Source organism: Cetorhinus maximus, unplaced genomic scaffold (genome assembly GCF_964194155.1).
Source record: "Cetorhinus maximus unplaced genomic scaffold, sCetMax3.hap1.1 HAP1_SCAFFOLD_1660, whole genome shotgun sequence".
In the NCBI taxonomy this organism is placed as follows: domain Eukaryota; kingdom Metazoa; phylum Chordata; class Chondrichthyes; order Lamniformes; family Cetorhinidae; genus Cetorhinus; species Cetorhinus maximus.
The window spans coordinates 13,221-38,033 of NW_027597600.1; the positions used below are offsets into that span (position 1 = coordinate 13,221).

General features: G+C 46.2%; 1 protein-coding gene across 1 annotated transcript in view; it reads right to left on the bottom strand.

Moving 5' to 3' along the window:
* Positions 1-24,813, bottom strand: part of LOC144676519 (phosphofurin acidic cluster sorting protein 2-like) — a gene marked incomplete at its 5' end in the record, with an annotated part of 61,560 nt that overhangs the window by 3,922 nt on the left and 32,825 nt on the right. Inside the window, 5 exons of the mRNA XM_078536916.1 lie at positions 9,006-9,119; positions 10,732-10,955; positions 17,454-17,592; positions 18,836-18,878; positions 23,745-23,787. Coding sequence (XP_078393042.1) covers positions 9,006-9,119; positions 10,732-10,955; positions 17,454-17,592; positions 18,836-18,878; positions 23,745-23,787 — 563 coding nt within the window. The remainder of the gene's footprint in view (positions 1-9,005; positions 9,120-10,731; positions 10,956-17,453; positions 17,593-18,835; positions 18,879-23,744; positions 23,788-24,813) is intronic.

Here is a 24,813-nt window from a genome sequence, read left to right on the forward strand (position 1 = left end):
TACCTTTGCTCTTTTTATTATTTTTTTAGTAACCCTTTGTTGACCTTTAAAAGTTTCCCAATCTTCCAGCCTGCCACTGACCTTTGCAATTTGGTATGCCTTAGTTTTTGACTTTAAGTTATCTTTAACTTCCTTGCTTAGCCATGGATGCTTTTCCCCCTCTTACCACCTTTCTTCCTCATTGGAACATATTTTACTTGGGAGGAATTGAATATCTCCTTAAATATCTGCCACTGTTCACCAACTGTCCTACCTTGTAGTCTTCCTGCCCAGTCCACTAGGGCCAAATCTGCCCTCATACCTATTGTAGTTACCTTTGTTTAACTCCAGAACATGAGTGTGGGACTCAAGTTTCTCGCTCTCAAACTGAACTTGAAATTCCAGCATGCTATGATCACTCTTCCCTACAGGATCCTTTAATATGAGATCAATAATTAATCCCATCTGATTATACAAAACCAAATCCAGAATAGCCTGCTCTTTGGTTGGTTCCACAACATATTGCTCCAAGAAACAATCTCTAATACACTCTATGAACTCTCCCTCAAGGCTACCCTTGCCAATTTGATTAGTCCAGTCTATATGCATATTAAAATCACCCATGATTAATGCCGTGCCTTTCTTACATGCTCCCAGTATTTCCTGGTTTATACTGTGCCCTACTGCTAAACTACTGTTTGGGGACTGTTTCCAGACTCCCACCGCCCTCTGGATGAAAAAACTTCTCCTCAACTCCCCTCTTAGCTGTCTACCTCTTCTTACCTTATTGACCCCTGGTTATTGACCCCTCTACTAATAGAAAAAGTGCCTTCCTATCCACGTCCCTCATAATCTTCTGTCAGGTCCCCTCAACCTTTGATGCTCCAAGGAAACAACCCCAGCCTATCCAATCTTTCCTCATAGCTCAGACCCTCCAGCCCAGGCAGCATCCTGGTAAATCTCCTCTGTATCCTCTCCAGTGCAATCACATCCTTCCTATAATGTGGCGACCAGAACTGCATGCAGTACTCCAGCTGTGGCCTAACCAGCATTTTATACAGTTCCAGTATAACCTCCCTGCTCTTGTATTCTATACCCCCTTTATTCTTTCGTGGGACATGGGCATTGTTGCCCATGCTATGGCCATTTCAGAGTCAACCACATTGCTGTGGGTCTGGAATCACGTGTAGACCAGACCAGGTAAGGACAGCAGATTTCCCTCCCTAAAGGGCATTAGTGACCCAGATGGGTTTTTACAACAATCAGTGATAGTTGTCATGGTTACCATTACTAAGGCTAGCTTTCATTTCCAGATTTATTGAATTTAAATTCCACCAGCTACCATGGTGGGATTTGAACCCATACCCCCAGAGCATCAGCCTGGGCCTCTGGATATCTAGTTCAATGATGTTACCACTACACCACTACCTCGCTCGGCTAATAAAGGCAAGTGCCTTCTTAACCACCTTATCGACCTGCCCTGCTACCTTCAGGGATCTGTGGATATACACACCAAGGTCCCTCTGATCTTCAGTACTTTCCAGGGTCCTACCATTCATAGTGCCATCCCTTGCCTTGTTAGCCCTCCCCAAGTGCATTAACTCTCACTTTTCCAGGTTGAATTCCATTTGCCACTGCTCTGCCCACCTGACCAGTCCATTGATATCTTCCTGCAGTTTACAGTTATCCTCCTCACTATTTACCACCCACCAATTTTCAGCTCATCCGCGAAGAAATTAAGGAGGTGCAAGAATCACACAGTGCAGAAGAGGCCCTTCGGCCCATCGAGTCCTCACCGACACGTGAGAAACACCTGACCTACCTACCTAATCCCATTTACCAGCACTTGGCCCATAGCCTTGAATGTTATGACGTGCCAAGTGCTCATCCAGGTACTTTTTAAAGGATGCGAAGCAACCCGCCTCCACCACCCTCCCAGGCAGCACATTCCAGACCATCACCACCCTCTGGGTAAAAAAGTTTTTCCTCACATCCCCCCTAAACCTCCTGCCCCTCACCTTGAACTTATGTCCCCTTGTGACTGTCCCTTCAACTAAGGGGAACAGCTGCTCCCTATCCACCCTGTCCATGCCCCTCATAATCTTGTACACCTCGATCAGGTTGCCCCTCAGTCTTCTCTGCTCCAATGAAAACAACCCAAGTCTATCAACCTCTCTTCATAACTTAAATGTTTCATCCCAGGCAACATCCTGGTGAATCTCCTCTGCACCCCCTCCAGTGCAATCACATCCTTCCTGTAATGTGGCGACCAGAACTGCACACACTACTCCAGCTGTGGCCTCACCAAGGTTCTATACAACTCCAACATGATCTCCCTACTTTTGTAATCTATGCCTCGATTGATAAAGGCAAGTTTCCCATATGCCTTTTTCACCACCCCACTAACATGCCCCTCTGCCTTCAGAGATCTATGGACACACACGTCAAGGTCCCTTTGTTCCTCAGAACTTCCTAGTGTCATGCCGTTCATTGAATACTTCTTTGTCAAATTACTCCTACCAAAGTGTATCACCTCACACTTTTCAGGCTTAAATTCCATCTGCCACTTATCTGCCCATTCGACCAGCCCGTCTATATCTTCCTGAAGCCCAAGACACTCAACCTCACTGTTAACCAGCCGGCCAATCTTTGTGTCATCCACAAATTTACTAATCCTACTCCCCACATAGTCATCTATATCGTTTATATAAATGACAAATAATAGGGGACCGAGCACAGATCCCTGTGGTACGCCACTGGACACTGGCTTCCAGTCACTAAAGCATCCTTCTGTCATCACCATTTGTCTTCTACAACTAAACCACTTTTGAATCCACCTTATCAAATTACCCTGTATCCCATGTCCATTTGCCTTCTTTATAAGTCTCCCATGTGGGACCTTGTCAAAGGCTTTGCTGAAATCCGTATAAACTACATCAACTGCACTACCCTCATCTACACACCTGGTCACCCCCTCAAAACATTCAATCAAATTTGTTAGGCATGACCTCCCTCTGACAAAGCCATGCTGACTATCCCTGATCAAACCTTGCCTCTCCAAGTGGAGATAGATACTCTCCTTCAGAATTTTCTCCAATAGTTTCCCTACCACTGACGTGAGACTCACTGGCCTGTAGTTCCCTGGCTTATCTCTACAACCCTTCTTAAATAGCGGAACCACATTAGCTGTTCTCCAGTCCTCTGGCACCTCCCCCGTGGCCAGAGAGGAATTATAGAGTAATCATAATGGGGGTCTTCAATTATCCAAATATAGACTGAGGTAGGAGTAGTGCAAAGGGACAAGAGGGGTGAGAGTTCCTGGAATGTGTTCAAGATAATTTACCACTACCCTGCCAATTTCTTATCTAAGTGTCTACTTTTCTTTTCATTCCATCAGCTAGGATTTTGCTCACAAGCCTGTTGTGTGGCACTGTATCAAATATCTTTTGAAAATCCATATACACCACATCAACAGCATTTTGCTTATTAACCTTCTCTGTTACCTTCTCAAAAAACTCCAGCAAGTTAGTTAAACATGATTTTCCCTTCATGAATCCGTACTGTCTTTCCTTAATTATCCTGCACTTGTCTAAGTGATTATTGATTTTATTCCACACTATAGTTTCCAGAAGTTTCCCTACCACTGAGATCAAACTGACTGGTCTCTAGTTGCCAGCTTTATCCTTTTTGAACAAGTATATAACATTGTTTTTCCCGATTGTTGGAATAGTGGAGTTCCCCAGGGGTCAGTGTTGGGACCCTTGCTCTTCCTGATATATATTAATGACCTAGACTGTGGTGTTAAAGGCACAATTTCAAAATCTGCAGGTACGAAAATTGGAAATGTTGTCAACTGTGATGGGGAAGTGGCAGATGCAGTTGATTGCAAAGAAGTGTGAGGTGATCCATTTTGACAGTATAGAATAAAGGGAGAAACTCTAAAGGAGGTGCAGGAACAGAGGGATCTCAGTGTATATGTACATAAGTCAGTGAAGATGTGTTGGATCCTGTAGATCCTCATTGCCAGTTTGTTGTAAGAGGTGGCACTATTGATTGAGTTGATCAGCAGACACTTCTTAGGTGGAAAACTCCTAGTTTATTTACAAAGGAACTCAGCAGCAACTACACGTGTGCTTTCACTTCAAACTCTATCTCTAGTACTAACTACTGAGGTGTCCTGCGCTACTCTCTTATTGGCTATTAAAGATCATGTGATCTTCCTTAACAAACATTCTTCTTCAAGGTATATTACACATTAGCTACAACAATAATTTCCACAAGATGACAGGGGGTGATGAGAGAGCAGTTAATAAAGCATATAGTATCGTGGGCTTTATTACTAGGGGAATTGAGTACATGAATAAGGAGGTCATGTTGAACTTGTATAAGACACTAGTGAGGCCTCATCTTTTTTATTCATTCATGGAATGTGGGTGTTGCTGGCTGGGTCAGCATTTATTGCACACCCCTGATTGCCCTGGAGAAGGTGGTGGTGAGCTGCCTTCTTGAACCTCCGCAGTACAACTGAGTGGCTTGTTAGGCCATTTCAGAGGGCATTTTAAGAGTCAACCACGTTGCTGTAGGTCTGGAGTCACATGTAGGCCAGACCAGGTAAGGACAGCAGATTTCGCTCCCATTAATGAACTTCTAATTCCAGACATTTTATTGAACTCAAACTCCGCCATCTGCTGTGGTGGGATTTAAACCCAGGTCCCCAGAGCACTAGTCCAGTGACAATACCACTATGCCACCTTACTGGGTCTGGTTCTGGGCGCCATACTTGAGGAAGGATGTGAAGGCATTAGAGAGAATACAGAGGAGATTCACAAGGATGATTCCCATGATAGAGAACTGTAGCTGTGAGGATAGATTGGAGAGGTTGGGACTGTTTTCCTTGGAGAAAAGAAGGCTGAGAGGAGCCTTGATAGAGGAATTCAAGATGCTGAGGGGTATGGACAGGGTAAATAGTGAGAAACTATTCCCACTCAAGGGAGCATCAAGAACTAGAGGGAACAGATTTAAAATAATTGGCAAAGGGAGTAAAATTGAGGTGAGGAAAATTTTTTTCACCCAGAGGGCGGTTGAAGTTTGGAACGAACTTCCTGAAATGGTGGTGGAGGCAGATTCAATCGAGGTATTTAGAAAGGAATTGGATTGGTATCTGAAAAGAGAGAATGTGCAAGGTAATGGGGATCAGGCAGGGCAGTGGGACCAGGTCGAATGCTCTTTCAGGGAGCCAATGCAGACTAGATGGGCCGAATGGCCTCCTCCTGCACTGTAAAGATAATGTGAAAGATTTAGGGAAGGAATTCCAGAGCTTAGAAGATGGGCAAGATACAGGTGTTAGGGGCAGTGTGGCGACCTCAAGGGGCTTTTGCTGAACAGTCTATCTGCAACCTGAGAGGGTCACAGCTCTACCTGAGCAGCAGAATCATATGCTACACTCCCTCCAACAATGCTCCTGCCCTGAGACTCTCACTGAGCAATATTACAGGAGGCCTGGAGGGCGGACCCCGGCACTAAGCTAAGTGGGGGTTGTGGGGGAGAGGCCCAAAGTTTCCTGTGCGGCCCAGAGGGCCCTCCTCAGCTCAGGATCCTCTTTCTGAGACATCTGGCTTGTTTCTATTGGGTCAGGGGTTAAAAACCCTCCCTCCACATGAGAGTTCTATTAACTTGTGAGGAGTTCTTTATGGGCTGGTGGAGGTTCCTATCCCAATTGAGTCTGGCATCCTGTTATCACACTCTGGAGCACTAGATGGCAGCAAAAGTATAGCACAGACTCAGAAGGCCATTCAGTCCATCTGAGTCCCACCTATCTAGAAAGAGAGCAGATTCACCCCATTGCAGCATTCAATTGTTTCCTAAAGTAGAGTCATAGAGTTATACAGCACAGAAACAGGCCCTTCGGTCCATCGTGTCTGTGTCGACCATCAAGCCCCTATCTACTCTAATCCCATTTTCCAGCACTTTGCCCGTAGCCCTGTATGCTATGGCGTTTAAAGTGCTCATCTAAACACTTCTTAAATGTTGTGAGGGTATCTGCCTCTCCCACCCCCTCAGGCCCAGTTCCAGATTCCCACCACCCTCTGGGTGAAAAATGTTTCCTCAAATCCCCTCTAAACCTCCTGCCCCTGACCTTAAATCTATGCCCCCTGGTTATTGACACCTCCACCAAGGGGAAAAGTTTCTTCTTATCTACCCTATCTATGCCCCTCATAATTTTATACACCTCAATCAGGTCCCCCCTCAGCCTTCTCTGCTGTAACGAAAACAACTCCAGCCTATCCAGTCTCTCTTCATATCTGAAACGCTCCAGACCAGGGAACATCCTGGTAAATCACCTCTGCACCGTCTCCAGTACAATCACATCCTTCCTATAATGTGGCGACCAGAACTGCACACAGTACTCCAGCTGTGGCCTAATTAGCATTTTATACAGCTCCAACATAACCTCCCTGTTCTTATATTCTATGCCTCGGCTAATAAAGGCAAGTATCCCATATGCCTTCTTAACCACCTTATCTACCTGTCCTCCTGCCTTCAGGGATCTATGGACATGTACACCAAGGTCCCTCTGATCCTCTGTATTTCCTAGGGTCCTACCATTCATTGTGTATTCCCTTGCTGGGTTAGTCCTCCCAAAATGCTTCACCTCACACTTCTCAGGATTAAATTCAATTTGCCACTGCTCTGCCCATCTTACCAGCCCACCTATATCATCCTGTAATCTAAGGCTTCCTTCTCACTATTTACGACACCACTAATTTTCGTGCCATCTGCGAACTTACTGACCATACCTCTTATATCACATCTAAATCATTAATGTACACCACAAACAGCAAGAGTCCCAGCACCGATCCCTGAGGTACACCACTCGTCACAGGCTTCCAATCACAAAAACACCCCTCGACCATCACCCTCTGCCTCCTGCCACTAAGCCAATTTTGGATCCAATTTGCCAAATTGCCCTGGATCCCATGGGCTCTTACCCTCTTGACCATTCTCCCATGCAGGACCTTGTCAAAAGCCTTACTGAAGTCCATATAAACTACATCAACTGCACTACCCTCATATACACACCTAGTCTCCTCCTCGAAAAATTCAATCTAATTTGTTAGACATGATCTCCCCCTGACAAAGCCATGCTGACTATCCCTGATTAATCCCTGCCTCTCCAAGTGGAGATTAATTCTGTCCCTCAGAATTTTTTCCAATAGATTTCCTACCATTGATATTAGACTCACTGGCCTGTAATTACCTGGTTTATCCCTACTACCCTACTTGAATAACAGTACCACATTTGCTGTCCTCCTGTCCTCTGGCACCTCTCCTGTGGCCAGAGAGGATTTGAAAAGTATTTCTGATTTGTCACCACCGTTATAGTAGCTGCAAAGCTGTTCCATGTAAGATAATTCTGAGTGAAGAGGAGCTTCTGAACATTAGTCCTAACTTTATCTTTTCAAAGTTCGAACCTGAGCCCACCAGCTCTCCTCGCAGTATTTAATCTGAAGCAATATTCCAATCTACCTAGCCTGAACTATCTTCACTACCTCAACAGCATCTCCCAATGCCCAAGTGGTTCTGACTGGAAGTGGACATAGTGTTCACGCTGGGTTTGACCAGCACTGGAAACAGTGTTCACACTGGGTCAAATCAGCACTGGACACAATGTTCACGCTGGGTCTGACCAGCACTGGACACAGTGTTCATAGTGGCTCTGACCAGCACTGGACACAATGTTCACGGTGGGTCTGACCAGCACTGGACACAGTGTTCACGCTGGGTCTGACCAGCACTGGACACAATGTTCACGGTGGGTCTGACCAGCACTGGACACAATGTTCACGGTGGGTCTGACCAGCACTGGACACAGTGTTCACGCTGGCTCTGACCAGCACTGGACACAGTGTTCACGCTGGGTCTGACCAGCACTGGACACAGTGTTCACGGTGGCTCTGACCAGCACTGGACACAGTGTTCACGCTGGCTCTGACCAGCACTGGACACAGTGTTCACGCTGGCTCTGACCAGCACTGGACACAGTGTTCACGGTGGGTCTGACCAGCACTGGACACAGTGTTCACGCTGGGTCTGACCAGCACTGGACACAGTGTTCATAGTGGCTCTGACCAGCACTGGACACAATGTTCACGGTGGGTCTGACCAGCACTGGACACAGTGTTCACGCTGGCTCTGACCAGCACTGGACACAGTGTTCACGCTGGCTCTGACCAGCACTGGACACAGTGTTCACGGTGGGTCTGACCAGCACTGGACACAGTGTTCACGCTGGCTCTGACCAGCACTGGACACAGTGTTCACGCTGGCTCTGACCAGCACTGGACACAGTGTTCACGCTGGCTCTGACCAGCACTGGACACAGTGTTCACGCTGGCTCTGACCAGCACTGGACACAGTGTTCACGGTGGGTCTGACCAGCACTGGACACAGTGTTCACGGTGGCTCTGACCAGCACTGGACACAGTGTTCATAGTGGCTCTGACCAGCACTGGACACAGTGTTCACGCTGGCTCTGACCAGCACTGGACACAGTGTTCACGCTGGCTCTGACCAGCACTGGACACAGTGTTCACGGTGGGTCTGACCAGCACTGGACATAATGTTCACGCTGGCTCTGACCAGCATTGGACAGTGTTCATGATGGCTCTGACCAGCACTGGACACAGTGTTCACGCTGGCTCTGACCAGCACTGGACACAGTGTTCACGCTGGCTCTGACCAGCACTGGACACAGTGTTCACGCTGGCTCTGACCAGCACTGGACACAGTGTTCACGGTGGGTCTGACCAGCACTGGACACAGTGTTCACGGTGGGTCTGACCAGCACTGGACATAATGTTCACGCTGGCTCTGACCAGCATTGGACAGTGTTCATGATGGCTCTGACCAGCACTGGACACAGTCTTCAAGCTAAGTTACAGAGGTTCCACTGGTTTTGCTTCACAGTGCCCTTTGCCCTCCGCACTGTACTATTTTTAGTTGGGGGTTGTCGGATAGTTTCTTACCTTTGAGCATGGTCTGCTGGTGTTTGGCAGTACAGATTAACCTGCTGATTCCCTCGATCACTTGGCTCTTAGAGTCCAGCTCTTTCTCCCTTGGTTTCTTACTTAAAAACATCACTGGAAAGAGGGAGGAACAACAATCACACACAGCACTCACTAAGTGTTTTGCACCTCTCTGACCTGAATTTTGCTCTTGTTGGGCCCAGAAGTGGATGTGAAATGCTCTCCTGCCTGTGATCGGCCTCTGACCGCGACCTTATTAACAGCCAGCCAGCATGAGACATGCCCGGAGAAAGGCTCAGCCCTGCCGTTGGGGGTGGGAGGAGGGTGTGCGCCGACATCACTGAGGGTGCTGGTGAGTGAGCTCCCTGAAGGCAAACAGCTGCCTCAAGGAGCTGCAGACCTCCACAGAGTAAAGGAAACAACAAAAATGCTGCAAAATATGTCCATGCAGCACAATCGAGCACCTGAAGTCATAGCTCATTAAAAAACACAGTCCCCAGATATTTCTTTTTATTTTAAATCCTAACAGAGATTTCTTCCCACCCTTGGATAAGGTTTCATCAAAAATGCAAAGCCCACCTGGTCGATTGGCCTGTCTGCCACCCTTCACCACCCCAGGATGTCCCAAAACATTGTACAACAATGAGGGTCAATCACTGTTGTAAGATAGGAAATGCAGCAGCCAGTTTGCACACAGCAAGTTTCCACAAACAACAATGACCAGATAATCTCCTTTTGTGATGTTGATTGAGAAATAAATACTGGTCCCAGGAGAACTGCCCCACTCTTCAAAATACTCCCACGGGATTGTTTAAATTTAGCTGAGAGAACAGTGCCTTGGTTTAACCTCTGATCTGCTTTAGACAACAGGCCAGGATTTCAGCTTGATGTACATTGCCGGGGTGTGTAAAGTTTACATTCTGCACTGCATTGAGCTGTGAAGAACACCCAGCTGTACAGTTCCAACCCCGAGCCTCCAAACCTCAGCTGTGCCTAGAGTGATACAATTCTGGTCTCTTAACCATCCCTAATGTTAATCACTCCACCATCAGTGGCCATGCCTTCAGCTGCCTGGACCCTAAGCTCTGAAATTCCCTCCCTAAATCTAAGCACTCCCCTGCAGTGCCAGCTGAGATCTTTGTGCTGAATCTCAGCAGTGGGACCTGGACCCATAACCTTCTGATTCTGAGGGAGCCATGGCTGAACTGGTGGGACAATCACTTCACTGATTGTGCAGATGACCCTAGAAAGGAAGTGGGGGACCTTTTCACACAAGAGGGAGACCGGAATGAGGCAGTGGGTCAGACTGGCCTTCACCCTGTGGAAAATGGGGTTGAACCCAATCTGAGGCAGAAAGAATTTAGGTAGCCTCTGTCACCTGGCCTGGTGCAGCTTCAATCGATTGGGCCAAAGGCCACAGCTCAAACAGCCTAACTGAGCAGTGTCTGGGGTAGCATGTCAGACTGGTGTTTCTCTGAGGTTTGAGCTGAGATACACAGTACAGACAGATATCCCAGTGCTGGTGGTGGGCTTGACCTGGGCATCCAGGAACACAAAGCATGCCAACCTCCAATGCCCACTCCCTCACCTAAATCAGCTCTGACAACCTGAGTGTGGTCAAGGTGTGTTAAATATCTCAGCCCATGTCGTACTGTCTCACTCTCTCTCTCCCTCACACAAGCCACCTACTGAAACTGGATTGCTATCAGTCTCACTCTACTCTCACCTTTCTTATTCTTCTCTTTGGTTACCACAGTCATCAACATGGTGGCTGGTGGCACCATCTCACCACCATTAGGTAGCCGAGTCACTTGGAGCGACCGGAAATTGCTCTTCAAGGTGTTCTTGTTGCCAATGTCCCGTTTCTCACCATCCCTTTTCTTGTCCGGAAGTTGTGTTGTCCAATAATCGACCTGCAGTCCCATCACCTCTGCTCCGCTCCCAGGGGAGCTGGCCAAAAGAACCAGGACATGGAATGAAGGAAACAGATTCAGTAAGAGTCACTAGTGTTGATTCTGACAGACAATTTACTCAGTCACAGCTCAGGTGATATATTCAGGCCTGCCAAGCTCTGCCCTGCTGTCTGAGCTGGTAGACAAGGATATAGAAACATAGAAACTAGGAGCAGGAGTAGGCCATTTGGCCCTTCGAGCCTGCTCCGCCATTCATTATGATCATGGCTGATCATCCAACTCAATAGCCTGCTCCCACTTTCTCCCCATACCCTTTGATCCCTTTCGCCCCAAGAGCTATATCTAACTCCTTCTTGAAAACATACAATGTTTTGGTCTCAACTACTTTCTGTGGTAGCAAATTCCACAGGCTCACCACTCTCTGGGTGAAGAAATTTCTCCTCATCTCAGTCCTATATGGCCTACCCCATATCCTCAGTCTGTGACCCCTGGTTCTGGACTTCCCCACCATCGGGAACATCCTTCCTGCATCTACCCTGTCTAGTCCTGTTAGAATTTTATAGGTTTCTATGAGATCCCCCCTCATTCTTCTGAACTCCAGCGAATATAATCCTAACCGACTCAATCTCTCCTCATATGTCAGTCCTGCCATCCCAGGAATCAGTCTGGTAAACCTTCGCTGCACCCCCTCTATAGCAAGTACATCCTTCCTCAGATGAGACCAAAACTGCACACAATATTCCAGGTATGGTCTCACCAAGGCCCTGTATAATTGCAGCAAGACATCCCTGTTCCTGTACTCGAATCCTCTGGCTATGAAGGCCAACATACCATTTGCCTTCTTTACCGCCTGCTGCACCTGCATGCTTACCTTCAGCGACTGGTGTACAAGGACACCCAGGTCTCGTTGCACATTCCCCTCTCTCAATTTATAGCCATTCAGATAATAATCTGCCTTCCTGTTTTTGCTACCAAAGTGGATAACCTCACATTTATCCACATTATACTGCATTTGCCATGCATTTGCCCACTCACTCAGCTTGTCCAAATCACACTGGAGCATCTCTGCATCCTCCACACAGCTCACCCTCCCACCCAGCTTTGTGTCATCTGCAAATTTGGAGATATTACATTTAGTTCCCTCATCTAAATCATTAAATATATTGTGAATAACTGGGGTCCCAGCACCGATCCCTGCGGTACCCCACTAGTCACTGCCTGCCATTCGGAAAAAGACCCGTTTATTCCTACTCTTTGTTTCCTGTCTGCCAACCAGTTTTCTACCCATCTCAATACACTACCCCCAATCCCATGCGCTTTAACTTTACACGCTAATCTCTCATGTGGAACTTTGTCGAAAGCCTTCTGAAAGTCCAAATAAACCACATCCACTGGCTCCCCCTCATCAACTCTACTAGTTACATTTGCAAAATATTCCAGTAGATTTCTCAAGCATGATTTCCCTTTTGTAAATCCATGCTGACTCTGTCCGATTATGCCACTGTTTTCCAAGTGCTCAGCTATTAAATCTTTTATAATGGACTCTAGAATTTTCCTCACTACCAACGTCAGGTTGACTGGTCTATAATTCCCTGTTTTCTCTCTACCTCCCTTTTTAAATAGTGGGGTTACATTAGCTACCCTCCAATCTGTAGGAACTGTTCCAGAGTCTATAGAATCTCAGAAAATGACCACCAGTGTTTCTAGGGCGACTTCCTTAAGTACTCTGGGATGTAGATTATCAGGCCCTGGGGATTTATCAGCCTTCAATCCCATCAATTCCCCCAACACCATTTCCCTACTAATACTGATTTCTTTCAGTTCCTCCCTCTCACTAAACCCTGTGTTTCCCAACATTTCTGGTATGTTATTAGTGTCCTCCTTGGTGAAGACAGAACCAAAGTATGTATTTAGTAGGTCAGCCATTTCTTTGTTCCCCATTATAAATTCCCCTGTTTCAGACTGTAAGGGGCCTACATTTGTCTTCACCAATCTTTTCCTATTCACATACCTGTAGAAACTTTTACAGTCAGTTTTTATGTTCCCCGCAGGCTTAATCTCATACTCAATTTTCCCCTTCTTAATCAATCCCTTGGTCCTCTTTTGCTGAATTCTAAACTGCTCCCAATCCTCAGGTCTGTTGTTTTTTCTGGCCAATTTGTATGCCGCTTCCTTGGATCTAATACTATCTAATAGTTTCATAGTCATTATCAGACTTTTCATTCCAGATTTTTATTGTGTTCAAATTTCACTACCTACTTTGATGGGATTTGAACCCAGGTCCCCAGAAATACTAATTCAGTGACAATGCTACTACATTACCACCTCCTGCCACACTGGCCACTGCTGGCTGGTGCCCATTTTCTGTCAGGTGATTCTGCAAAGCTAGCAACAAACATCAATCACTCTCAGTCTGGAAAGCTCCAATTCGCCCCTAGTACCTCCGGCCTTCTGGCAAGAGAGTTCCAGACCTCTACTGCCTTTTGAGTGACAAATTGCTTTCTGACAGCACCCCTGGACAACCCAGCTCTCAGTTTAAGGTTATGTCTTCCTGGAACCACAGAAAAGTTACAGTGGAGAAAGAGGCCATTCAGCCCATCGCGTCTGCGCCAGCCAAAAAGAGAAAAAAGAAACTAGACGTTCCTTTTAATCCCACTTTGTAGCCCCTGGTCTGTAGCCTTGCAGTTTACAGCACTTCAGGTGCAGATCCAGGTACCTTGTAAATGAGTTCAGCATTTCAGCTTCAACCACCAACTTAGACAGTGATTCCAGACACCCACCACCCTCTGGGTGAAAATGTTTTTCCTCATGTCCCCTCTCATCCTTCTATCAATCACCTTAAATCTCTGCCCCCTGCTAATTGACCCCTCAGCTAGGGGAAACAAGTCTTTCCTGTCTACCCTATCCAGGCGTAATTTTGTACACCTCAATCAGGTCACCCACCCCCAGCCTCCTCTGTTCTAAGGAAAACAACCCCAGCCTATCCCATCTCTCCTCATAGCTGCAATTTTCAAACCCTGGCAACATTCCTGTAAACCTCCTCTATACTCTCTCCAGAGCAATTATGTCTTTCCTGTAATGTGGTGACCAGAACTGTACACAATACCCCAGCTGTGGCCTAACCAGTGTTTTATACAGTTTCATCATTACATCCCTGCTTTTGCATTCAATACCTCACCCAGTAAAGGAAAGCATTCCATATGCTTTCTTGACCACCTTGTCCACCTATACTGCTACCTTCAAGGACTGTGGACATGCACTACAAGGTCTCTCACTTCCTCAATAACTTCCCATTTATTGGGTATTCCCTTGCTTTGATTTCCCTCCTCAAACACATGACCTCACACTTTTCCGGATTGAATTCCATTTGCCATTTCTCCGCCCACTCCACTGATATAATTCTGGAGTTGACAGCGATCTCCTTCACTATCAACTACACGGCCAATTTTTGAACTGTCTCTAAGTTTCCCAATCATGCCTCCCACATTTAAGTCTAAATCATTAATATATACAACAAACAGCAAGGGCCCCAACACTGAGCCCTGTGGAACACCACTGGAAACCCTTGTCCATTTGCAAAAACATCCATCAACTATTATGCTTTGTTTCCTGTCACTGAGCCAATTTTGGATCCAGCCTGTCAGCTTGCCCTGTATCCCATGATCTCACTCTCCTGACCAGTCTGCCATGTGGGACCTTGTCAAATGCCTTACTCCAATCCATGTAGACAACATCCACCACACTACCCTCACCAATCCTCCTTATTACTTCCTCAAAAAATTCTATGAAGTTAGTAAGACATAATCTTCCCCTAACAAAACCATGTCCCTGATCAATCTGTGCCTTTCTAAGTGACAGTTTATCAGTCTCTCAGAATTGTTTCCAATAATTTGCCCACCACTGAAGTCAGACTGACCGGCCTATAATTTTCTGGCCTATCCCTCGCACCCTTTTTAAATAATGGCACAAGGTTTGCAGACCTCTAATCCTTTGGGATCTCGCCTATATCTAGTGAGGATTGGAAAATGATCCTCACAGCATCTGCTATTTCCTCCCTGGCTTCCTTTAACAGCCTGGGATACAATCCATCCGGCCCTGGGGATTTATCCATCTTCAAGGATGCCAGTCCCTCCAGTATTTCCTCTCTCACTATGCTTATTGTATCTAATATTTCACACTCCTCCTCTTTAACTTGAATGTCTGCATCATCCCTCTGCTTAGTGAAGATGGGGACAAAGTGCTCATTGAGAACCCTGCTAACACCTTCAGCATCAAACACAAGTTACCCTGTGCGTCTCTGATAGGCCCTACCTCTTCCTTAGTTATTCTCTTGCTCTTAATGTACTGGTAAAACATCACAGGATTTTCTTTGATTTTACCTGCCAATATTTTTTCATATCCTCTCTTTGCTTTCCTAATTTCCTTTTTTACTTCACCCCTGTACTTTCTATACTCCGCAAGGCTTTCTACAGTGTTAAGTCTTTTGTAACTGTCAGAAGCTTTCTTTTTCTGCTGTATCTTGACCTATATGCTTCTGGATAACCAGGGGGCTCTGGATTTGGCAGTTCCACCCTTTTTCTTTGTGGGGACATGTCTACACTGTGCCCGTGGAATCTCGCCTTTGAATGCCTCCCACTGATTTGAAACAGTTTCTCCTTCTAATCGCTGTATCCAGTCCACTCTTGCCAGCTCACCTCTCAGCTTTGTAAAATTTGTCTTCCTCCAATTTAAAAATTTTGCTCGTGTTCCATCTTTGTCCATTCCATAATGATGCTAAATCTAACTGTATTATGGTCACTATCTCCAAAATGGTCCCCCATTGCTACTTCATCCACTTGCCCAGCTTCATTTCCTCAGACTAAATCTAGAATTGCGCCCCCTCTCGTTGGGCTTGTTATGTGCTGGCTAAAAATGTTCTCTTGAATGCAGTTCAAGAATTTTGCCCCCTCTGTGCCCTTCACACTGTTCGTATCCCAGTTAATTTTAGGGTATTGAAGTCCCCAACGATTACTGCCCTATTGTTTTTGCACTCAGACATCTACATATTTGCCCTTCTAACTCCCTTCCACTTTTTGGGGGTCTATAGTACACTCCTAACAGTATGGCTGCCCCTTTTTTATTTCTGAGCACAACCCATGTGGCCTCATTTGATGCTTCATTTAGTATATCATCCCTCCTCACAGCTGTAATTGATTCTTTAACCAATAATGCTACACCCCCACCTTTTTTATCCCCCTCCCTATCCTGCCTGAAAACTCTATCTCCAGGGATGTTAAGCTTCCATTTTTCACAGAATGTCAGTGCAGAAGAGGCCCTTCGGTCCATCGAGTCTGCACCAACACGTGAGAAACACCTGACCTACCTACCTAATCCCATTTACCAGCGCTTGGCCCATAGCCTTGAATGTTATGATGTGTCAAGTACTCATCCAGGTACTTTTTAAAGGATGTGAGTCAACCCGCCTCCACCACCCTCCCAGGCAGCGCATTCCAGACCGTCACCACCCTCTGGGTAAAAAAGTTTTTCCTCACATCCCCCCTAAATCTCCTGCCTCTCACCTTGAACCTATGTCCCCTTGTGACTGACCCTTCAACTAAGGGGAACAGCTGCTCCCTATCCACCCTGTCCATGTCCCTCATAATCTTGTACACCTCGATCAGGTCACCCCTCAGTCTTCTCTGCTCCAGCGAAAACAACCCAAGTCTATCCAACCTCTCTTCATAACTTAAATGTTTCATCCCAGGCAACATCCTGGTGAATCTCCTCTGCACCCCCTCCAGTGCAATCACATCCTTCCTATAATGTGGTGACCAGAACTGCACACAGTACTCCAGCTGTGGCCTCACCAAGGTTCTATACAACTCCAACATGACCTCCCTACTTTTGTAATCTATGCCTCGATTGATAAAGGCTCTTGTCTGGACCTGGAAAAATTTATTAATTTTGCTTCCAATCTCCACCCCTCCATCATTTTCACACGGTCCATCTCTGACACATCCCTTCCCTTCCTTGACCTCTCTGTCTCAATTTCTGGTGATAGACTGTCCACCAATATCCATTACAAGCCTACCGACTCCCACAGCTACCTCGACTACAGCTCCTCACACCCCGCTTCCATCCATTGTTTTATCTCTACCTTTTAGCCTTTTTCGATCCCTTCCCCCCACCCCACCCCCACTAGGTCTATCTGTACCTTGCTCGTCCTGCTTTCTACCCTTAATTAGCACATTCCTTAGATAATATCACCACCTTCAACACCTCTTTGTCCTTTTGTCTGTGACATCTTTTGGTTATCACCACCTATCACTGGCCCTCTATCCAGCTCTACCTGTCCCACCCGCCCCCCCTCAAACCAGCTTATATTTCACCTCTCTTCTATTTTTACTTAGTTCTGTTGAAGAGTCATTCGGACTCGAAATGTTGACTGTGTTCCTCTCCGCAGATGCTGCCAGACCTGCTGAGTTTTTCCAGGTATTTATATTTTTTTTATTATTCATTACCTCCTCTTTATACAATGGATTCTGTTAAGCCTTACCAAGCTCCAGAGAGGACTCCTGAGACAGAAGGGGAAGGTGGTGGCGTGGCATTGATATCTTTTGTGTAAGCCGTGCTGCTGGAGGTTGGTGTCGGAGACAAGATACCGACATTACACAAAGTCGCATCATCAGAGTCCACTAAAAAAACAGAATGAGCTGCCATTAATAGATTGTATTTACACCACAACACACACAAGCCAGGACTGAGAACACCATTTATCAACAAACTAGACCCTCCCACATCCCCATGTACACTCTCCCCTATCACTGACTCTACCCACCCATTTAATCCCCTCCCACATCCCCATGTACACTCTCCCCTATCACTGACTCTACCCACCCATTTAATCCCCTCCCACAGCCCCATGTACACTCTCCCCCTATCACTGACTCTACCCACCCAATTAATCCCCTCCCACAGCCCCATGTACATTCTCCCCTATCACTGACTCTACCCACCCATTTAATCCCCTCCCACAGCCCCATGTACACTCTCCCCTATCACTGGCTCTACCCACCCATTTAATCCCCTCCCACAGCCCCATGTACACTCTCCCCCTATCACTGACTCTACCCACCCATTTAATCCCCTCCCACAGCCCCATATATACTCTCCCCTATCACTGACTCTACCCACCCATTTAATCCCCTCCCACAGCCCCATGTACACTCTCCCCCTATCACTGACTCTACCCACCCATTTAATCCCCTCCCACAGCCCCATGTACACTCTCCCCCTATCACTGACTCTACCCACCCATTTAATCCCCTCCCACAGCCCCATGTACACTCTCCCCTATCACTGACTCTACCCACCCATTTAATCCCCTCCCACAGCCCCATGTACACTCTACCCCGTCACTGACTCTACCCACCCATTTAATCCCCTCCCACAGCCCCATGTACACTCTCCCCTATCACTGACTCTACCCACCCATTTAATCCCCTCCCACAGCCCCATGTACACTCTCCCTTATCACTGACTCTACCCACCCATTTAATCCCCTCCCACAGCCCCATGTACACTCTCCCCCTATCACTGACTCTACCCACCCATTTAATCCCCTCCCACAGCCCCATGTACACTCTCCCCTATCTTAGACTCCAGCCACCCATTTAATCCCCTCCCACAGCCCCATGTACACTCTCCCCTATCTTAGACTCCAGCCACCCATTAGGAAAAACGGCACAGAGCAGGGATTGAATGTGGGATCTTTTGGTTTGTATGGTTGAGTCCCACAGTGGGAGGTACATTGAACCAGTGATCATGAGGGGCCCTAAAACAAATATTTGTGAAATACTAAGAAAAGTAGAGCGTCCATTGAATCTAGAAGAATTTAGTACAGGGACAGTGTGAGTTGGATCAGAAAGTATCACCCACCTGATGTTGAGAGGGATTGCTCCACGACACCCACTTTGACCACCTGTTAAAATCACAAAATAACTGCTGAGCTTGGAGTACAATCAATCAGAGTTTCATATGATCAATCTGTTTGATAATATCAACGTGTTTTTTGGTATTTGTTCATGGGATGTGGGCTTCACTGGCTGGACCAGCATTTATTGCCCATTCCTAATTGCTCTTGAGAAGGTGGTGGTGAGCTGCCTTCTTGAGCCGCTGCAGTCCATGTGGGTTAGGTACACCCACAGTGCTGTTAGGGAGGGAGTTCCAGGATTTTGACCCAGTGACAGTGAACGAATGGCGATATATTTCCAAGTCAGGATGGTGAGTGATTTGGAAGGGAACTTGCGCAGAATGTCTCGCCTCTGACCTGCTCTTGTAGCCACAATATTTATATGTCTAGTCCGGTCCAGTTTCTGGTTAATGGTAACCCCTAGGATGTTGACAGTGGGGGATTCAGCAATGGTAATGCCATTGAATGTTAAGGGACGATAGTTAGATTCTCTCTTGTTGGAGATGGTCATTGCCTGACACTTGTGTGGCGCGAATGTCACTTGCCAACTCTCAGCCCAAGCCTGGGTATTGTCCAGGTCTTGCTGCATTTGGACATGGACTGCTTCAGTATCTGAGGAGTTGCGAATGTTGGTGAACACTGTGCAACCATCAGCGAACATCCCCGCTTCTAACCTTATGATGGAAGGAAGGTCATTGATGAAGCAGCTGAAGATGCTTGGGTCTAGGACACTACCCTGAGAAACTCCTGCAGCAATGACCTGGGAGTGAGATGATTGACTTCCAACAACCACAACTACAACCATCTTTTGTGCTAGGTATGACTCCAACCAGTGGAGAGTTTTCCCCTTGATTCCCATTGGCTCCAGTTTTGCTAGGGCTCCTTGATGCCACAATCGATCAAATGCGGCCTTGATGTCAAGGGCAGTCACTCTCACCTCACCTCGGGAGTTCAGCTCTTTGGTCCATGTTTGGATCAAGGCTGTAATGAGTTCAGGAGTTGAGTGGTCCTGGTGGAACCCAAGCTGAGCATCAGTGAGCAGGTTATTGTTGAGTAAGTGTCACTTAATAGCACTGTTGATGACCCCTTCCATTACTTTACTGATGATGGAGAGTAGGCTGATGGGGCGGTAATTGGCCGGTTTGGATTTGTCCTGCTTTTTGTGTACAGCACATGCCTGGGCAATTTTCCACATAGCTGGGTAGATACCAGTGTTGTAGCTGTACTGGAACAGCTTGGCTAGGGGTGCGGCAAGTTCTGGAGCACAGGTCTTCAGCACTATTGCCAGAATACTGTCAGGGCCCATAGCCTTTGCAGTATCCAGTGCCTTCGGCCATTTCTTTATATCACGTGGAGTGAATCGAATTGGCTGAAGACTGGCATCTGTGATGCTGGGGACCTTCAGAAGAGTCTGAGATGGATCATCCACTCAGCACTTCTGGCTGAAGATTGTAGAAAATGCTTCAGCCTTATCTTTTGCACTGATGTGCTGGGCTCCTCCATCATTGAGGATGGGAGTATTTGTGGAGCCTCCTCCTCCAGTGAATTATTTAATTATCCATTCACGACTGGATGTGGCAGGACTCAGACCTTAGATCGCTTAACTCCGTCTATCGAAGATGCTTATGCTGTTTGGCACGCAAGTAGTCCTGTGTTACAGCTTCACCAGGTTGACACCGCATTTTTAGGTCTGCCTGGTGCTGCTCCTGGCATGCCCTCCTGCATTCTTCATTAAACTAGGGTTGATCCCCTGGCTTGATGGTAATGGTAGAGTGGGGGATATGCCGGGCCATGAGGTTACAGATTGTGTTCGAGTACAATTCTGCTGCTGCTGATGGCCCACAGAGCCTCATGGATGCTCAGTCTTGAGTTGCTAGATCTGTTTGAAATCTATCCCATTTAGCACGGTGGTAGTGCCACACAACACGATGGAGGGTATCCTCAATGTGAAGGCGGGACTTTGTCTCCACAACGACTGTGTCATGGTCACTCCTACCGATACTGTCATGGACAGATACTGTCATGCTGCATCTGCGGCAGGCGGATTGGTGAGGATGAGGTCAAGTATGTTTTTCCCTCTTATTGGTTCCCTCACCACCTGCTGCAGACCCAGTCTAGCAGCTATGTCCTTTAGGACTCAGCCAGCTCAGTCAGTAGTGGTGCTACCGAGACACCCTTGGTGATGGACATTGAAGTCCCCCACCCACAGTACATTCTGTGCCCTTGCCACCCTCAGTGCTTCTTCCAAGTGGTGTTCAACATGGAGGAGACTGATTCATCAGCTGAGGGAGGGCAGTACATGGTAATCAGCAGGAGGTTTCCTTGCCCAAGTTTGACCTGATGCCCTGAGATTTCATGGGGTCCTGAGTCAATGTTGAGGACTCCCAGGGCAACTCCCTCCCAATTGTATACCACTGTGCTGCCACCTCTGCTGGACCTGTCCTGTTGGTGAGACAGGACATACCCAGGGATGGTGACTGTGGTGTCTGGAACATTATCTGTAAGTATGATTCTGTGAGTATGACAATGGCAGACAGTTGACTAGTCTGTGAGACAGCTCTCCCAGTTTTGGCACAAGCTCCCAGGTGTTAGTAAGGAGGACTTTGCAGGGTTATCAGGGCTGGGTGCGCAGTTGTCATTTCCGGTGCCTAGGTCAATGCCGGGTGATCTGTCCAGTTAGACTTTTAGACTTCGTAGCGAGTTGACACAACTGAGTGGCTTGCTAGGCCATTTCAGAGTCAACCACCTTGCTGTGGGTCTGGAGTCACATATCGGCCAGACTGCGTAAGGACGGCAGATTTCCTTCCCTGAAGGGCATTAGTGAACCAGATGGGTTTTTACAACAATCAACAATGGTTTCATGATCATCATTACTGAGACTAGCTTTTAATTGCAGATTTATTAATTGATTGAAATTTCACCATTTGCCATGGTGAGGTTTGAACTTATGTCCCCAGAGCATTAGCCTGGGCCTCTGGATTACTCGTCCACTGACATTACCACAGTACCCTCTTCAAAGGGACATAGACAGGTTACATGAGTGGGAAAAAATTGGCAGATGGAGTATAAAATAGGAAAATGAGAACTTGACCACTTTGGCTGGAGGAAAAGAAAAGCAGTACATTATTTAAATTGAGAGAGATTGCTGAGCATGGTGGTACAGAAGGATCTGGGTGTCCTGCTACATGAATCAGAAAAAGTTAGTCTTCAGGTACAACAGGTGATTAGAAAGGCAACTGGAATGCTGGTGTTTACTGCAAGGGGAATGGAATATAAAAGGAGGGAAGTTTTACTGCAGCTGTACAGGGTCTTGGTGAGACCACATCTAGAGAACTGTCTACAGTTTTGTTCTCCTTGTTTGAAAAAAGGATATAATTGCATTAGAATCAGTTCAGAGAAGATCCACTCGACTTATTCCTGGGATGAGGGGTTTATCTTATGAGGAAAGGTTGAACAGGTTGGGCCTTTAGCCAGTGGAGTTTAGAAGAATGAGAAATGATCTTGATGAAACATATAAGGTTAAGAGGGGACATGATAGGGTGGATGCTGGGCAGATGTTTCCCCTTGTGGGAGAAACTAGAACTAGGGGATGCAGTTCAAAAAGATGAGGAGAATCTTTTTCTCTCAGAGGGTGGTTAGTCTGTGAAATGCTCTCCCTCAGAGAGCAGTGGAGGCTGGATCATTGAATTTATTCAAGGTTAAGTTAAGACAGATTTTTGATAGGCAAGGGAGTCAAGGATTATGGAGGGGCAAACAGGAAAGTGGAGATGAGACCACAATCAGATCAGCCATGATCTTATCAAATGGCCGGCAGGCTCAAAGGGCCAAATGACCTACTCCTGCTCCTAAGTCCTATGTTCCTAAACCCATACAAGGGGTGTGGTGAGCAGTGATCTCTCAATGGTCTCAGAGGATAGTGACTCATGGTAGTACAGAGAAGATTTACTAGAATGGTATCAGGGCTGATGTGGAGAGACTGGAGAAACTTAGGGAAGAGAAGCTTGAGAAGAAATTTGACAGAGTTGTTCAAGATCATGAAGCTTTTCGATAGAGTAAATAAGGGGAAACTCTTTCCAGGTCGGTAACCAGAAGACATGGATTTAAGAGGATTGGCAAAAGAATCAGAGGCGACATGAGTTCAAGGTGAGGGGCAGGAAGTTTAGGGAGGATGTGAGGAAAAACTTTTTTACCCAGAGGTTGGTGACGGTCTGGAATGCACTGCCTGTGAGGGTGGTGGAGGCGGGTTGCCTCACATTCTTTAAAAAGTACCTGGATGAGCACTTGGCACATCATAACATTCAAGGCTATGGGCCAAGTGCTGGTAAATGGGATTAGGTAGGTAGGTCAGGTGTTTCTCACGTGTCGGTGCAGACTCGATGGGCCGAAGGGCCTCTTCTGCACTGTGATTCTGTGATGAGGAAAAGATTTTTTACTTGGCAAGTTGTTGTGATTTGGAATGCACAGCCTGATAGGCCAATGGAAGCAGATTAAATAGTAACTTTCAAAAGAGGATTGATAAATACTTGAAAAAGAAAGATTGCAGGGCTATGGGGAAAAAGCAATGGGAGTGGGATTAATTGGACAGCTCGTTCAAAGAGCCAGTGTCGGCCCTATGAGCCAAATGGCCTCCTTCGGCACTGTATCATTCTTTGATCCTGTGGTTATTTTGCCTTCTAGTTCCATTTTGACACTTTGATATCACTCCAAACTGAGTCCGAAAGCTCTGAGCTTTAGCCCCATTTCAGGGTTTGTGAACACACACTGAGCTGAAACTTCAACAACGCTGAGGGATTGGAAGAGACAAAATCTCTCACACATCAAAAGCAGCAAGTTAAAAACCCAAAGAAGATAAAAAACTGAGCAGGAAGTACTTACGCCAACAAAGGGGATGAACTTCTGGCAGGAATCCTCATCAGGGCTAAAGTGAGAGAAGACAAGTAGTATTATCCACAGCTTCAATGACAGTCAGGCAAGGCTGTACACACACACACACACACACACACACAGCTCTGACAATTCCATCTTTAATTTCACTGTGACACAGTCTCAATGGCTAAACCAATTGTACACATGGGATAAATCACACTCCCTGACATAATTTCAAATCAACCCCCAAAACAATCTCAAATCAAACCCCTGAAATAATCTCAAATCAAAACCCTGAAATAATCTCAAATCAAACCCCTGAAATAATCTCAAATCAAACCCCTGAAATAATCTCAAATCAAACCCCTGAAACAATCTCAAATCAAACCCCTGAAATAATCTCAAATCAAACCCCTGAAATAATCTCAAATCAAACCCCTGAAATAATCTCAAATCAAACCCCTGAAATAATCTCAAATCAAACCCCTGAAATAATCTCAAATCAAACCCCCTGAAACAATCTCAAATCAAACCCCTGAAATAATCTCAAATCAAACCACTTGAAATAATCTCAAATCAAATCTTCTGAAATAATCTCAAATCAAACCACCCAAAATAATCTCAAATCAAAACTCCCTGGCAGAATTGCAAATCAAACCCCCTGAAATAATCTCAAATCAAACCCCTGAAATAATCTCAAATAAACCCTCTGACATAATCTCAAATCAAAACAATGAAATAATCTAACAAAACCTCCTGAAATAATGTCAAATCAAACCCCTGAAATAATCTCAAATCAAACCCCCTGACATAATCTCAAATCAACCCCCCTGAAATATCTCAAATCAAAACTCCCTGAAATAATCTCAAATCAAAACTCCCTGAAATAATTTCAAATCAAACCCCTGAAATAATCTCAAATCAAAACTACCTGAAATAATCTCAAATCAAACCCCTGAAATAATCTCAAATCAAGACCCTGAAATAATCTCAGATCAAAACAATGAAAAAATCTCAAATCAAACCACTTGAAATAATCTCAAATCAAACCCGTGAAATAATCTCAAATCAAGCCACC